Raw genomic sequence first — 14,208 nt, forward strand, 5'->3', positions numbered from 1 at the left:
CAGAGTCCATTTTCGAACAACTTAATACACGTCTTGTCTTAGTACAATACTATTGTGGTTTTATTTGAGTTAACCCTTTAGTACAGTTCAGAACATCGCAAGTTCAGTGTGTTAACATTGGTCCTAAACGAGACCGGATTTTGGGAACAACAGTCCCAGTCATGGGGACGCGACGCTTCGTGTACTCGCAGTGAATCGCTGTGGCAAAAGTACACGCAACAAACCGCCCGGCAACAAGCAGTGCAGCGGCGGTCAGGCGTACTGGGCGCAGCAGCGCCAGCGCTGCCAGCAGGAGCGGCCGCAGTGACAACACGAGGCGAAAGCTGAGCTATCGACGTGATTGAAGGTGACGACATCATCAGGACGACAACAGTCAACGGCACACAGGCAAAGGAAGTCGACGCAAGTGTGAGTGATTGTGTGGTGATAAACTGTGAGTACAATTTTGACATTTACTCAGTTCAAGTGAAGAAGTTCGTGGCAATTTTGACCTTATTTTAAGAGTTTTGAACTTGTAATATTTTAGATTCTACTGTGAGTAATATTGGACTTGTAAAATTTTAAAGGCATGTTTTAAGACTTAGAATAATTAGCTAAAAAACGAGGGAACGGGGAATCCATGCCCGATTTTGTTGATATTTAAGTTAAGCGAAAACACTTGTAATTTTTTCATAGATTTGTCATATTAGTAAAAAGTTAGATTTTACAAATTGCAATATTTTGTTTATGCACAGTCTTTTAATTGTAACTTCAATATGGAAGGTTTAATTAACGTTCAGAAAGACTTACAAAAAGCTATTGAAAAGGGTGCAGTTAATTATAGAAAAAGTCCAAAGGATACAATCACTATTGAATATTTAGAAACTAGATTGGAAAATGTGGAAAGAGATTGGAGATTATTTTATAAAAATCACAATAAGTTAGTTCTTCAGTACGAGGGCAAAGAATTGGAAAATAGTTCATATGTCATTAACGACATCTATTATAATACTGAGGAATCTTACATATTGTATAAATCATGTTTGAAAACTGAGTTAAATAAATTATTGGCTGTGCATAACACAAAGAGAAAAATCTGCAAATTTAAATGTTGAAAATGTGAGTCCAATAATTCTTTTGTTAATTTACCTAAAATATCGATTCCGAAGTTTTCTGGTAATTATTCAGAGTGGCCAACCTTTAGAGACTTGTTTACTTCACTCGTACATAATAATAATTCACTCGATGATGTACAAAAATTACATTATTTAAAAGGCCAACTGTCAGGAGAAGCAGAACAATTAATAAGACATACTCCTATTAATTTCTTCAAACGTGTGCGACCTTAATAGCTGTTCTATTTGTTATTTTCGTGGATAACGGTGCTGGTTGTGCATTTATTTAAGATATATCTGTAAGACTTTTTGTAAAACCGTTAGTACAATAATTGTTTGTTGTGCCTAATAAAATAAAATTTAAAAAATAATAATATTACCAGTGATAATTATTTGCAGCTTTGGGATCTATTAGTAAAGAGATACAACAATAAACGTTATCTTTCAAATTGCATTTTGAAACGATTATTTAGTCAAAAACAATTAAATGTTGAATCATCATCGGGGTTAAAGGAATTGTTGGACACTACATGTGACTGTTTAGGTGCGCTGCAGAACATAGGTATACAGGTGTCCACATGGGATGTTATTATCATTCATATTATAGTAACGTTTAAATTGGACTTAGAAACGCGTAAACAGTGGGAATTACATATTTTTAGTATTGATGCCAATATTTTACCAAATTGGAACCAACTTAAGGAGTTCTTAGAGAGTCGTTTTCGGGCTCTGGAGTTCGTAGTTGCGAAGAGACCTTTCCAACAAAATAGTAGTCCTCAGAACAAGCCCAAGGTATTGCTTTCTACTAGTGGTTCTGGTATGCGATGCTCAGATGTTCACAAGTTATGTTTCTGTAAAGAGTTCGCTAAACAAGATTGTGCAAAACGACGTGAGTTCGTTCTTAAAAATCGCATTTGTTTTAATTGTTTGGGCAGTAATCACACCGCTTACGAATGTAAAAGCCCCAGTACCTGCAAAATATGTAAAAAGCGCCACCACTCGTTACTTCACATAGCATCTGAAAAGGTAAACGAAAAGAGTTCATCTGAAGAGGTCTCTCCACTGGTGACTTGTCTGTCAACAATGGAAAAACCTAAGCAGGTTTTATTAGCCACCGCGTTAGTAAATGCCGAGTCACAAACAGGTGAATTTCAAGTTATACGGGCGTTGCTTGATTAAGGCTCTCAGGCGTGCTTTATTACCGAAGCCACTGTGCAGCTTTTGAGATTGAAAAAGAGATCAATTCATGGCGTTATTTCAGGATTGGGAGATAATAAATCAGTAACTACCAAATATGAGGTCAACTTTACAATACAGTCGCGTTTTGATCCTTTGCATAAAATAGCTATCAAGGCGTTCGTGTTAAAAAACATCACATCATATTTGCCTGAAAAGCAAGTCAATCAATTGGATAGATTTGCAATACTTACCGCTAGCGGATCCTGGGTTCACTGCATCAGGTAAGATTGATTTGCTGATTAGTGCAGAAGTTTACAGCTACATTCTGAAAGAAGGGTTAATGAGAAGTCCAACGGGATCGTTGATCGCGCAGAACATCACATTAGGGTGGAACGTTTCGGGTGTAGTTGACACTGCCAATGTAACTGAAGAAAAGAATAACAAATCTAAGGCCATTTCAAGAAATATAACTGTCATGCACGCACAAGTAAATGAGGACGACATTTTAAGGAAGTTTTGGGAAATTGAAGAACAACTACCTGATAAACGGACTATCTTAACCGAAGAAGAACAACGCTGTGAAGACTTCTTTACAAGCACCACAGTGAGAACACCCGAAGGTCGTTACATTGTGAGGTTACCATTTTGTGAAGATCAACCGCAATGCACGAATCACGGGTCTAGAGATATCGCAGTAAGCTAGATTTAGATCTTTGGAAAAAAGATTCGCAAAGGACAAACACCTAAAAGAAAAGTACACAGAAGTAATAAATGAATATCTAACTTTAGACCACATGAGGCCAGCCAATGAGAACATAAAGGAAAATGAAGCAACTTATTTACCACATCACGCTGTTGTACGAGATGATAAAACGACAACAAAGGTTCGAGTGGTATTTAATGCCTCAGAGAAGAACAAGAAAGGTGTATCATTAATAATGATACTCTTATGATTGGCCCCACCATACGAGTGGACCTTCGCTATACTGTGATGCGATGGAGAGAACACCCGATTGCATTAGTAGCGGACATCGTCAAAATGTATCGCCAGGTTTTAGTAGCAGAGGAAGATGTGAAGTACCAACGTCTCCTGTGGCGCGACGAACCTGAAAAACAAATAAAAGAATATGAATTACTGACAGTTACTTTTGGAACAGCATCGGCGCCTTACCTTGCGGTTAGAGTGTTGCAGCAAATCGCCATGGACGAAGGCCAAGAAGTTCCTCAAACTGCTGAAATGATTCTACAGAGCTTTTATATGGACGATCTGATGACTGGTTGTTCAAGCGTCGAAGAAGGCGTAGAGCTCTATAATCAGTTAAGCAAAATATTAGAAAAAGGCGGATTTAAATTACAAAAGTGGAACAGTAATGATAAAACGTTAGTTGAAACTATCAAGGAGAAGGAAAGGGAAAGTGACAGGTTAGTGACAGAGGAGGTAATAGAAGGAAATAAGGACAGGGATACACAAGAAACAGAACAAACAGAACTAAAACTCAAATTACACCAAACAGTAAAAATATTAGGACTTACCTGGAATCGCGACGACGACTTCCTGCAGTACTTGGTGATCCTTCCTCCAGCAACCGCACCTGTAACAAAAAGAACAATTATAGGAGATATAGCGAGACTGTTCGACCCACTAGGATGGATAGCGCCTACAATCATCATTCTTGTCTTAGTACAATACTATTGTGGTTTTATTTGAGTTAACCCTTTAGTACAGTTCAGAACATCGCAAGTTCAGTGTGTTAACAACCAGTCCAAAAATATTTTGTCCATGCTTTTTACCCCATTTCTCATATTATCCCTAAGGCTAATTTTGTATAATTGCAAGATAAACAAAATCTTCACAATCCGAGCCAAATTCAAAAGCTAGTTTATTAACCCTTAACTGGTATCGTAAATTGGACATACGTAACTGGTATCGTGGGGGCCGCGCGGCCCCCATACTATGTTTGCTTCCAGCAAGCATGTTTTACCTATATACTTGAATAAATGCTCATAAATGATATATATCAGTCTTTTTCTATGTAATCATTTACTTTTTACTGTATTAAATCTTCTTACTTATATACTTCAAGACATTACATAATAGTAACAACTTTTTACGTAATATTTTTTTAACGTTACAAATATCTATGAAACCTACGTTTAGAAAGTTATAACCAACAATATTATTATGTAAATTAATACATAATAATGTGAACTTAATAATAAATAACGTTTTAATGTAATGTTTAATAAAAAATAATAAGCATTTCATAAAAATAAAAACATAAATATTATGTTGACAAACATTAGCAGGTGCTAGTGGATTTTCAGACCACTTGTATTTATTTTTTCATAGTAGCTGGATTGACTAGGTCCTACAACATCTTCATTTTCACTCTCTGAAGAAAAAACTTGAAAATCAGAATCAATATCGACCGAATATTGGTTATTGGGTCTTCACAATTACCTATAATTTTATTATCACTATATTCTTCTTCTGACATGCTACTAATAACTAATTTGGAATCAAAAACTTCGTTCTAGGTATCTTCTATGGTTTTATCACTAATTAGCCATCAATACTGCAAAAAAACAAAAAACAAATAAAAATTGCCATGAAAAAAAAACTAACGTAACTGGTATTGTGGGGGCCGCGCGGACCCCAACACGTGCATATCTTCGTCCTGGTGAATGAGACAGTGCTGAAACGCCTGCACCAGACGCGAGTAGCGCCGAAATGAGAATACCAAAAATTTTGGCTGCCCACGATGCGTAGCTTCTTAGAAATCAAAGAAAACGTCATGCGTGGGGGCCGCGCGGCCCCCACGATACCAGTTAAGGGTTAATAAACTTTGCTCTATCGCACTAGAGGGTTTTTAATTCTGATTAATATTGTTGAGGTACAGAAGATAGTTTATCTTTCCCGAGGGTACTCCCAACTTCCTCGGTTGGGTTTAATCGACGGTCACGTACATCGTAGGTAAAAGAGTTGTATTGGGAACGAGAGGTAAATAGAGTAAAACACGTTACTATTATAAAACGTTGTTATTCAGAAGAACTAACTCGAACTTCTTTGAAGTGCTCTAAATGGCTTCCTAGAAATATCTTATATTTTAAGAGGGTTTAGTTGAAAGCTTTCTCAATTCTAAATAGTAAATTATGACTTCTAACATAAAAGTCTCATCACTATTACATTTTTGAAATGCGATAACATTAACTGATTTTAGACATAAAGTGACTTAATATTTGAGACAAAAAATTTCTTTGGAAAAATGGTCGAAGTAAAAGTGACTGAAGGAATTCTTGATGGAGAGAAAGTTTCCAGCGAAATATGTGGGACTTTTTACAGTTTTAAAGGGATCCCTTATGCTGCTCCTCCGGTGGGAAATTTGAGGTTTAAGGTAAAATAAATTAGTCATTATATTTATGGCTCAAGTTCATCAAACACTTTTAAATTTAAATACACATAATTGTAACTAACCACCGTTTCCTATGAAATATACTGCCAGATTAATAATTTTAGCACATGTAAAACCTAATCGTAAAACCAATGGATGTTTTTAAACGTGGTACATTTTATAAAACTTTCAGGCTCCGCAACCACCTATCCCATGGACCGGTATCCGAAGTGCCAACGAACTAGGTGGTATTTGCTATCAATTTAACTTCTTGAAACGAGTGCGGGAGAAGGGTAGCGAAGATTGTCTTTATCTTAACATTTATACGCCTAATATAAACCCGACAAAACTGATGCCAGTAATGATTTGGATCCACGGAGGCGCCTTTTGTTGCGGCAGTGGCGATGATGACCTTTATGGTCCTGAATTCCTCATCCGTAATGGTTCTGGTCACCATAAACTATAGACTGGAAATCTTTGGATTCCTCTGCCTAGACACCGAAGATATTCCAGGTAATGCTGGCATAAAAGACCAGGTAGCCGCTATGAGATGGGTTAAAACGAACATCTCGAATTTCGGAGGTGATCCAGAAAATATCACCATTTTTGGACAAAGCTCTGGGGCGGCTTGTGTAACGTACCACTGTGTTTCGCCAATGACAAAAGGGCTGTTCAAAAGGGCTATAGCTCAGAGTGGGTGTATGATGAATCCTTGGGCTCAGAGCTATAGACCACGTGAAAGAGCTATTGCTCTAGCTAGACACCTGGGATGCACATCACAAGACGATAAAGAACTATACGAATTCTTCAAATCCCAACCGGTTGAAAATTTGGCAGAGATTCAAGTGTCTTTAATGATGCGTGAAAAGGATCCAGATAAATATGAAACTCAATTCACAGTGGTCAGTGAAAAGAAATTTCCAGACGTAGAGGCATTTTTTACTAGTGATATTAAAGAAGCACTCAAGACTGATATACATGAAGAAGTTGAATTGCTTACAATGAAGATGAAGGGACAGTGAATGTTATTGCTGCTCACGATATCGATAAAATGGTTCATCATGCCAACAGCTTTATCGAATACTTTGTCCCTAGACCTTTCTCTTTATATTGTAGTGTTCACGATCAAATAGATATTGGAAGGACGGTGAAAGAGCATTATTTACAAAATAGACGAGTGACAACAAAACATTTAGACGCAATATCTAACTACTTCGCAACAGACGTGGTTAAACTTGGAGTGTGGCACTTCGCGAAATTATTTGCGGTCAAAAATAAAGTATTTTTGTACAAATTCAATTGTAAATCGGAAAGGAACTTATTTTCTACAATATGTGGAGTGACGAAATATTACAGAAATAGTTCACTTTTGGGGCATTGTGATGAGATTGGTTATGTTTCTCCAATGGCATCAGCCAGAAGATTCAGCCTTCGTCCTGGACGATGATCAATATAATGACAAAACTCTGGACAAACTTTGCTGCATATGGGTAGGTAGTATCGAAACTTTTATACCTAAACCTACCTTAGTTCAACATTCATTTCCTATAGGCTTCTTTTTTTGTTGTTAATTTATCCAACTTGTAACAACAATCGTTTTAATTGAATAATGACGATAATGTATGGGATAAGTGGTTGGCTTACCTACAAATAAATCAGTAGGTTGACATTCCGTGACCAATTAAAGTACAGTCCTTTCTAAAGATAAAAATAGTTGCCCTATTGAATCAATCAGTTCTGTTGCCTATTTTCAGATTTACAAAATAAGTAATATACAAAAAGTTACTTTAAAAAAATGTTTTTAATCCAAATTACAACTATTAATATCATTAACTGAAACCCAACTCCCGACATTGGCCTTGGTATCACCTGGAGGCAGTTCAAAGCTGAAACCCAGAACTACATGGAAATTGGTCAGACCCTGACAAGGCGAACGATGCCGGATAGAGACGAGCAACTCTTTTGGGAAGAACTCTTCAAAAAGTACTTACCATAGATGCTATTACTGGGAAATTGAGAATAATACCTACTTAGAGCTAACTTATTAGGTTACGTCTTGAGTCCAAGAATTTTCTAACTGATCTCCTGGATATGTTTGTACTTTTAGTATTACTGGTTATTAAACTTGTAGACATTGATATCTAAATCTAAATATTTATGTAACTCAAAGGTGACTTACTGACATAGTGATCTATCATTGCACAGTCAAAACCACTGGACGGATTGGGCTGAAATTTGGCATGCAGGTAGATATTATGATGTAGGCATCCGTTATGAAAGGATTTTACGAAACTCCACCCCTAAGAGGGTAAAACGGGATCCACGCGTACGAAGTCGCGGGTGGCCGCTGGCTTACAAATAAATGATTATTTTACTGTGCCTTCTAAACTACACGTGGCAGCTCCTAAATTAACTTCCTCCCAAAAAAGTGCGGACATTCCCGTATCTGTCAACCGGTTATAAAACCACCATGGCGTTGTAATAATAAAAATATTACGCCCAGAAAAATGGGGCACATAATTTTTAATAGATGTCTAGCCTCGATTAACTGTTAAGAGCCACTCAGCGCTGACGAAAACGTGAAGAGCGTTCCGGTGCCCTCGTAAAATATTACGCGATAAGTAATTACGCAATAAAAAATATGCTTACAAAATATGACTCTTAGTGCTAGGGGAGGCGTCAATAGTGCGGGGGTTTTAGTGCGCGCACCTTAGGTTTGGTCGAGTTGAAAAAGACACAAAGATACATTGTTAACGCCGTGATTTATTCTATTAGATTCATCATCATCATCTTCTCAGCCATAGGACGTCCACTGCTGAACATAGGCCTCCCCCAACGCTTTCCTGCTACCTTTATGATGTCGTCGGTCCACCTTGTGGGTGGACGTCGCACGCTGCGTTTTAGTTCGGAAACGTGGCCTGTCACTATAGGCCTTATACAGAAGCTATTAGATAACATGTGTTTAAATGAGGTTTTGTTATGTGTTACATCTAATAGAGATAAAAATCTAATTACTTGCTTTTCACAGAACAGCTGATGTAGTAAATATATCATTAATTGTTTTTAAAAACACTGAGTCTTAAACTACTGCTAATGTTTTATACATACTCATCACAAGTTTGTGTAAAATTCCCAACACTAACTTTTAAGTGAAGACCACTTCAATTTGACTTTTATTTTTGAGACGTTAAATAAACTTAAGTGTCATTTTCGCTTTCAAGTAATCTAAGTTAAGAGTTTGCGGTTGTAATCTTTTTTTTTGGAGCTTACTTTGTCAACCAAATAAAAATCCTGACGCTAAAGCAAATTAGTTTTGAATCACTTGCACCGGCTATGAGTAATGATAAAAGTAACTAGCGGCCGCCCGCGACTTCGTACGCGTGGATCCCGTTTTACCCCCTTAGGGGTGGAGTTTCGTAAAATCATTTCTTAGTGGATGCCTACTACGTCATAACATCTACCTGCATGCCAAATTTCAGCCCAATCCGTCCAGTGGTTTGGGCTGTGCGTTGATAGATCACTATGTCAATCAATCTGTCAGTCAGTCAGTCATCTTTGAGTTACTCGTAGATATATTTAGATGGCATGGGCTCTAGAGGGGGGCAAGTCATATCCAACTTCTGGCTTAAAGAGAGGAGGCAAGTCATACGGTCATACCCAGCTTCTAGCCTAGAGGAAGCAAGTCAGATTTTTAGGTCAATTCGTTTGACTAAGCTTCTTTAAAGCGATTTCCAGGGGACAGCTGCCCTCAACCTGGGCACGCCCATGAGTAATTCTAAAAGAAATATCCACGAATCACGTTTCAAAATAATACGTCTGAGGAAGAAATGTAATTTAAAATGACAGTCTTATTTTTCACACGCCAAAAGATTTTCCTGAAAATGAGCGTATAAGGCCGAAAGGTTCCGAACTTGGGAGTATTTGCTAAAAACAAAGGGGATGAGAATGAGAGAATAGGGAAAAATCGAACGATTCTAGTCATTGGCAACACCACATTAGAGGTTGTACGACCATCTGGAGATCAATGAGCATTTTTAACGGAAATTTTCCGAGTTTTCCGGGTTACGGGTTTTGTGAATAGAGTGTTTTAGGTCTTTAACTTAAATTAACGTTCTTATGTGTAAATGTGCTGGTAGATTTTATGAATTTGTAAATTTGGTACAGTATTCGCAATTTTGCACAATTAATTATGATATTCTTCTTCTTCTTCGTCGCTACCCTCGTGGTTTGGTGGCTCAACTATGATATAAAGATTTAATCTTACTGATGATCCTTTGGTAGATTTTTCGGAACCGTTATAACTCAAGGGAATAATGTTTACCTTGATAATAAATAGCTTGAAAATTGGTAATCCTATTAAGTTTTTATACTTTTCATCATCAAAGACACGTTATTCCCGCACATAGACGATCGAGGTCCTTTATTAACAACCAAAATACAATATAATCTCGTAATACTGGAGAACCTTTCGCTTTGGTAACAGAATTCGTCTGACACTCGGAGCTTGGTAATCCCATTGTACGCTCCAAGTAAATACAATACGGTTTATATGTATACGAGCACCGTAGGGTGTACGGATCGGCGTGTACCAGAAAATATAACGCTTTCACACGGTTCAGCGGATCTCGGTCTTATGTACGGGGCTTAGAGTTTAGATTTTGTTTTGATCTTTTAAACTTGTCTTTAAACTTGATACCAGGCGAAACCTTTTACTATGTTCTAGAAGTAAGGACATCCTTGTGTTAGGAAAACAGGCGAGTCTTGGAAAGTGGCAGATGCCAAACAAAGGCAAAAAAACAATGCATTTCGAACTAAAAACTGTTTCTTCTGGCATCCATTTTTGTTGAAAGAACTTTTTACAAACGCGGAAGCGAATAAATATGTTACAGAAGTCTCTTCCCATCAATCACAAGGCACAATCAGAAGCAACTACGTCGGGACTATCTGGAACTTTCACAATAACAAATCACGGTCGAGAATACGACGTGTCCCTTTTTTATAAAATCTTGCGCCCGCGATGTAAATCAGCCGATCGTGGACACCAATCTTTTATCGGGCACACCACAATACAAAGTTGGCACAGTATCTCAACTTAAGACAACTTTGTCAGGCTGTTTTAAGTTTTTTGAAAGTATTATATTTCATGTCTTTATCACTTAGACAATCAGAGCTAAATGACTGATTTATTAGTATTACTGAAATCACGAAAAGTTAAATTAGTATTACTGAAAACGCGTTAAAATTCATGCATAGTCCACGCCACGGCAATACAAACTGGAAACATAAATAGTGTTAGGTAAAAAAATATATTGAAGTGTCTCAGTTAATGATATTGAATTTTTTTTTTCATTTTATTATTTGCAATTAAAAATATCTTAATAAAATAACTAAATACTTACCCAGTGTCGATGTCAATTACCTTTATTTGTATTATTTGTAAGAAAAAATGCCCGCCACTTAATTTAGCATAAAGTCCACTATGGCCGTACCCTTCGCACAGTGCAGAACACTGTAGCGCGCCCCGAGCGACTCATCTAGCTCATATTTTGCCTGTGAAATATGGGCGGTCTAGAATATTCGTAGGTAAAAAACCGTCGCGTTATGGACCGTCTGCTTTTTGTGATCGTTGACGATGTTTTTATCGGCGATGTGAGACGATCTTTAGAAAGTTATTGACCTCAGTGCAAGTTGAACTTTACATTAAAAAATTTTTTATTTTTACTATGAGAAAAACTCATAAACGATTTATTCATTCAAAGTCTCCGTAGTCTGTAAAAGTAGTATTATTGGGTACAAATCTCTCTCTTCATTTAGTGGATCTCGGTTGAATTCCTGAGTCAATACTCAATACTTTATCATCATCTATACATCACAGTGTACGAATGTAGGTAGGTTTTACAAAATATAATTAGATCACCATAAACATTGTTGGGCACAAAGTAGGTAGTACAAAGTGAATAAAACACTTCTGATTGGTAATTGGTTACCTATCAGTTTGGTTTAAGTTGTAATATAGGATTGTTTGGAAACAACTTTTTTGAAATCAACTGAATATTGGTATAATAAAGAGTCACATACCTAAGTGCAGTCACCATTGGTAGATCACACTCGTACTTATTTGGGTGCATATAACTTATTGCCTATAAAGGTCTTCTTCTTCTGGAAAGACATAAGTAAGCGCTCTATAACCATCTCAATCGCTTAGGTATGAAGCTTCTTAAACTCTGTCTGTCTGTCCTCCACTATTGAACCCTCAGTTATAGCGACAGAAGAATTCATCGCAAACTTATTGGTACATAATACTTAGTAGTAAGGTGACCTTTCCCAGGCTGTAGAGCAGCGGTTCCCAAACTTATTTTGTCTACTACCCACTTTGAGAATAAATTCTTTTTTAGCGCCCCCATTTTTGTAGTCAAGAGTCGAGTGCTCAGTCGGTGTCTAAGAGTCCTCCTAGTAGATGATATTATAAATCGCCTACCAAGCCTCAACACAATGCCCCGATTTTTTTCCGGGGTCTCTTACCGCCCCCCTTTAAGCCTGCAGCGCCCACAAGGGGGCGTTATCGCCCACTTTGGGAAAGACTGCTGTAGAGGAAAACGTTGATTATTGACGGGACCGGAGGCTTTACAAACGGCACGTTCCGATCGCTCGGGCTTCTCATTGAACGGAAAAGTAATAATAAAATAACACAGACAATTTTGTTTGCTTTGTTAATGTACTTGTTATTGTTTTGGATAGTTTGTATACTGATGCTTAAAGTACACTATAGTGATAGAGTCGAGAAAAAATGATATAAAAACGACTAAGTATTTAGTTTTAGTTATTTCAATATTTAAATCAACACACAAGATTAGGTAGAGTTGAAAGAATAGAAATGAAAAGTAGAAAAATAAATAAAGAATAGTCAGTTGAGGACATTTAGGCTTTCAAAATACTAGTAAAGCCTTATGACGCGAGTGTCGTAACAGAAAATGCTATTTATTGTGAAATACCTTACAAAGTTTTTAACGATGCACTTTAAAATGCATTAGGAGTATCTGAATCATGCAATACAAGGCCGTCGATCTCAAAAATATCTCCGTGTTTCTGAACACCTTTCGTATCTCTTCAGTCCTGTGTGAAAATCTAGTAGATTCGTAACCGAAATTATCCGACACTTTCGGATAATCCGAAATGATATTTTCCGTATAATGATATCCGTAACCAAAACCGGTTTAATATTATTCTAATATCCGTAATCGTATCCATAACCGAAACTTCATATCCATAACATCCCTGGTACCAATCACTGATTTACCGACGTAGCGCCCACAAAACGCGTTGGAAAACTGGGCTGTTATACCATCCAATTGACACAGTGCAATCCATTCGCCGTATCAACGGTCGCCATCTTTTTGCACGATGAATGGTACTTTCGTAATTTGGTATCCGATTGAATCGGGGTGTAAGGTTATCTGTTTGCTAAATATGCTTTCAATTGTTGATAATTGATTGACATGGCTTTGATAAGGTTGTTTGTTTTTATGTGTGTAATTTTGTCAGTGTACGGCTATGTGCAAACTAGCTCGAACCCAAATTATATTAGACTACGATTCAATAAATTCGTTATATTATGTTCTAGGTCCTATAATTATGTTTTCATGTCGATATTGGTATAATTTTTCGATCAAAATTAAAATCGATTGTTTGTTTTGAATTTTGAGTAAATAATTTATTTTGTTGTGGTTATGTTTAATTACAGAACATTTGTAGAGTTTTGTTATGGGTTTATTCAATGATGACCAATACCTATATTTACAATATTTATCTTAACTGACCCACGGTTCAACTGCTAAATTATGTGAGTGTTGATTAAAAACTTCTCTGACATAATGTCAGTTTTTAATGGGTTTATTTATTTTACTATTTCCGTTTCATTTCCATTATTATTTTAACAGGCTACGTCTGTAGGTGTATTTCTCAATAATAAAATAAGAATAAATTTAATGTCTTTTTCGTTGTGTTATCATTACTTCCAGAATCCTACATCTTAACAGATGTACATGTCAGTAATTTGATGCAATAGTTTTTTTTATGCTATCCATGATACAAACAGAACAAATTAATGCTATCCATGATACAAACAGAAATAATTTTAGAAGAAAAGCGTACGCTGAATGCGTTAAAACAAACCTTACACGTTTCCAACGCTCGTAACAAACCAAACTTGCTATCTCCGAAATACAACACGGTATCTAGTAACGTATAATCGGAACGCGAGCCGCCCACATTTATAACGGCCCTTTGTGGAACGAACAGGGTTAGGAGTGTTCGAGTGACATATTGACGAAGAGTTGCCTGATTCGTCCGGCCCTCGAGTATCGATTTACGAACAATAGACAGACTCCGCTCTCTATGGGACTGGGTGATCAGATCGTTAATAGAATTATCTGTTTGCGTAAAAGTTTAAGAATGTTGCGGGAGGTATTTTTTGTATTAGGCGGCTACTTGGGTTTCGATTAAATAACATAATGTTGCTGAATAATCCGAATCTGCGACGACCG

General features: G+C 37.0%; 2 protein-coding genes across 2 annotated transcripts in view; both read left to right on the plus strand.

Moving 5' to 3' along the window:
* bru3 (CUGBP Elav-like family member bruno 3) overlaps positions 1-14,208 on the plus strand; it is a 222,213-nt gene that overhangs the window by 4,889 nt on the left and 203,116 nt on the right. The gene's annotated exons all lie outside the window — the stretch shown is intronic.
* LOC114358188 (esterase FE4-like) lies at positions 5,540-9,789 on the plus strand. The gene is given in 5 exon segments (XM_028312087.1): positions 5,540-5,668; positions 5,859-6,109; positions 6,111-6,498; positions 8,380-8,389; positions 9,667-9,789. Coding segments are annotated over 5 exon segments (858 nt in total). The 3' UTR covers positions 9,747-9,789.

This window comes from Ostrinia furnacalis, unplaced genomic scaffold, assembly GCF_004193835.3.
Source record: "Ostrinia furnacalis isolate ACB-3 unplaced genomic scaffold, ASM419383v2 OfSCF3746, whole genome shotgun sequence".
NCBI classification, from domain to species: Eukaryota; Metazoa; Arthropoda; class Insecta; order Lepidoptera; family Crambidae; genus Ostrinia; species Ostrinia furnacalis.